Consider the following 3,788-nt stretch of genomic DNA (forward strand, 5'->3'; position numbering starts at 1 on the left):
ACAATGCTGCAAACACATAGTGGGGTCATGCTGGGAACTATAGTTTGATGAGGGTGCTGAGGAAATAATTGTGGAGGAGGGGGATGAAGATCTGATATTATTATGAGGCAAATGAAGAGGAATGCTCCTAGGGTGCCCAGATGGAAGAGAGATAAAGTCCCCTACACCAGTAACAGTTGTGTAAAAGAGGGGATTTCGGTAGGTATAGCTTGCATGATGAGCTAGGCCTTTTGAAATGATTCCCTTTTCTATTAAAGATACAGGAGCCCTGTCTGTCCTCTTTTACATTTGCCCACCCAAGGGAAACACTGAAACACTCAAACAGAAACAAGTGAAGGAGCAAAGATTTATTTATTTATTTATGCATTCAATTTGTTCCTCTTGAAGCAGCCCAAAGCAGCAAACATCAAAAATAAAACAATAAAAACATTTTAAAAATATGATCTCTGAGTTGCCAGGAATAGGGTCTTTCAGCAGTCATATGCCTGGGTAAAATGCCTTTAAATTTCTCCTTAAAATCCACAATGATGACAGGGACAGTGGAGAAGTGACAACTCCCTGAAATATTTAAGTTCCTTAGCCCCTCCTCTCAGACCTACAGTTCCCAGGGCTCCCTGGGATGAAAGAACAACTGCTAAACTTGTTTTAAGCCTGCACTGTGGATATACAGTTAGAGATACATTGTAGAGAAAGCAATAAGCAAAGACAAAGAATGGAAGGAGTAATATGACACCCAGAAATGTTTAATTTCCCTAACCCTCCTTTCTTAAATATAGTTCCCAGGGCTCCCTGGGATAAAGGAACTATGGCAAAACCAGATTAAGCCTGCACTGTGGATGTGTCATCAAAGAGATTGTAGAAAAAGCAGTAAGCATGATACAGCTCAGTTGTTGCCAAAGTGTCCTCAGACTTCTGGCTTCAATGGATGGAAGGTAGACTGCATCACAGGAGTCTTTCAAAGTGAACGGGACGATTATTGGTGCAGGCCACACGAAGCCGCTTGATCTGCCTCCTGCCAACATAACTGCATCTAGGGAATCTTCCTGTATTGCGGCAGACGACCACACTGAAGCGCCTCCTGCTGTCAAATAAATTCCCTTGGAAGCGGGTTCCTCCCGTGCGGCATATTTGCTGGATGCTGCTGGGACTGCTATTGATGAAGGTGTTGGTGGGTTTGCACGTCCGAGCATTCAGCCTCCTCCGTGCCATCATGACGTTGCAGTAGACATTGGGGTTGGGTGCTCTGGTTTTTGGATAATCAATGTGACTGTTTGCAAAATCCTGGTAGCTTGCTCCTTCGCTGGACTGCACCAGCACAACCCCAAGAAGGATGGCCAAACGCAGCAGGAGCCAGCAGGAGTCTTTGGTGGTGATCATGGTGGAGCCTTGGAATCTACAGAGAAGGAGGAGGAAGAGGAGGACATTTTAAAACAAAATTTCTTAAGGATGAAAATGAGAGCCTTTCCACTAGGGATGCTTCTCATTTTATCTATCTTAAGCTGATTTAAAAAAAAGATCATCAGCATTGTTAGTGTGAATTTCTCCTAATCTGCACATCTTTGTGTCTTTTCCCAACCCTGCCTGGAGATACTGGTGACTAAACCTGTGACCTTTTGCATGCAAAGCAGATGCTCTACCACAGCCCTTTGAAATATCAGATATCACATAACAAATGTGTCACATGTCATAAACGTGTCAATCCAGTCAGAGTCGCAAGAAGACTGTCACACACTAAATACCACTGCATGCCCATCACCTATTAAACACTGTACTGCCAAATAGCAAATACAAATAAAATACTGAGATGATGAGAACTGTCTATGCAGTGGGAGGGCTTTTCTATTGCAAAGGCATATCGACTTGGAAAGGGCATGAGCTGCAACCTCTCCAGAGTCCCTCCTAGGGATGGTGGGGCCACCCATTGGATCAGGGAGTGGGTTAAATGGCAATTGCTGACTTCACTGCAGCAGTGTTTCCAAGAGCAGTCCTTTATTTTTCCCTCTATAAGTCAATGATAAACATGGGAGAAAGTAAATTGTGAATTCAGAGGCATCTCTAGGAGGGATGAAAGGATCTGTCCACTTCGGTTCTGTCAGTTTCTCATCTTTCCAATCTTACATTCAGTGTTACAGGTTTCTGCAGCAATTTGCAAATCAACTTCTCACAGTAAAAGGCATTTTTCACAAATATATTCATTTTTATACACATTTCCTCCTAATGTTTGAAAACATGGGTTGGCTGGAGAACTGCATGGCAAACTCCAGATAAGTGCAAATTTTGTAGGCTGGCCATGTTTCATTTTTCATATTGGTTTAGAAAGTGCAAATTTGGGATATTTGGCTTTAAACGCTAGCTGAATCAAATTTCCCCTCCATACCTAATCACTACCAGTTAAACTCGATCCTTGATCCTGGTAATGCTCCAGTGATTGATCTATCTATACATACGTCCATTAAGACAGAGATGAAATAACAACATGGGATTTCAAATACATTTAATTTGCCACATTTGTCAACCCCATATCCGCAGGGGTTGTCCACCCAAATCTTCAAGGTCTCTTCCCTTAATTCTTAGCTGAAAGCATAGGGGAAATTATGGTTCTTTTAAATTTAGGCAAATTCTTCAGTAAGAAGAAACTCAGTTTTTCCCAGTTTTCTGGTGCATGAGTGCAGAGGCACTGGGATATCTGACAGCCGCTGGGCCCCTTTTTAGGAAATTGTCATATAATACACTTCATTTCATTAAGATGCCTTAACTGGCTTTACAGATATTAAGCTACCTGTGTTTAGGTTCTGGCTGTTTGCATTGATACCTCCTCCCAGAGTATTTAGGCCCGTCCCCACAAAGTATCTAGCTATGAAGTCAACCGGATGGTGTCACCATGGACGCAATATTGTTTTTAAGTCTACATTTAGTTGTTGTTGTTGCTTACTTTTTAAAAACTATTTTTAGCTTTTTTATGCCATTGTTGTAAATCACCTTGAGACGCACGCAGAAGGCGGCCCGCAAATTCATAAAATAAATATGATGAGGTAAATATCTTATTTTGTATTTATTAACTATATTGTATTTTCACTGGAAGTTGTAATCACTGCTTTTTAAAGATGTTATTTGCTATCTGATCTTTGCAAATTGTATTGTTTTTAATTGATGTATCTCTATATTTGTGGGTTTTTTGGAAGCTGCCTTGAGGGCCTTTTGGCCAAAAAGTCGGGGTAGAAATATAGTAATAATAATAATAATAATAATAATAATAATGATGATGATGATGATGATGAATGATTTGGAGGGAACGTAAATGCCTTCCAGCTCCACCCTCTGAAGAAAGGGGAGCGGCTCCTGTCTGGCTGTGCTTCCTTATGTGAGGGTTAACCTCATCTCAGCTTCTTCAAGGTGTAAACCAGTAGGCCCAGTCTCAGAACTGCGGACGTGGCCGCTTCCAACTTACCCAAACTCAGTCGCGCCTCGAGGTGATGGATGCTTCTTTCTGCAGAGGCAAGCCTGTGTTGCCAGTTGCTGCCTGGCTTATTATATAGAGCTCAGTCAGGCCCGGAGGAGGGGAAAAGAGGAAGAACAAGTCAAGCTGCAGTTCAAGCTCTTGCCACGTGCATAACATAAGAACATAACATAAGAAGAGCCTGCTGGATCAGGCCAGTGGCCCATCTAGTCCAGCATCCTGTTCTCACAGTGGCCAACCAGGTGCCTGGGGGAAGCCCGCAAGCAGGACCCGAGTGCAAGAACACTCTCCCCTCCTGAGGCTTCCGGCAACTGGTTTTCAGAAGCATGCT

The 3,788-nt window shown here is 42.7% G+C and overlaps 1 protein-coding gene across 1 annotated transcript; it reads right to left on the minus strand.

The window, feature by feature from the left end:
* Window positions 1–332: 332 nt before the first annotated feature.
* Window positions 333–3,525, minus strand: LOC133366405 (ribonuclease pancreatic-like). The gene is made up of 2 exons (XM_061589460.1): window positions 3,449–3,525; window positions 333–1,393 (listed from the first exon to the last, which is right to left on the minus strand). Exon 2 carries the CDS (start codon window positions 1,375–1,377, stop codon window positions 943–945), a length of 435 nt encoding a protein of 144 aa, XP_061445444.1. The 5' UTR covers window positions 1,378–1,393; window positions 3,449–3,525; the 3' UTR covers window positions 333–942.
* Between the last annotated feature and the right edge of the window lie 263 nt (window positions 3,526–3,788).

This window comes from Rhineura floridana, chromosome 11, assembly GCF_030035675.1.
Source record: "Rhineura floridana isolate rRhiFlo1 chromosome 11, rRhiFlo1.hap2, whole genome shotgun sequence".
Classification (NCBI taxonomy): Eukaryota; Metazoa; Chordata; class Lepidosauria; order Squamata; family Rhineuridae; genus Rhineura; species Rhineura floridana.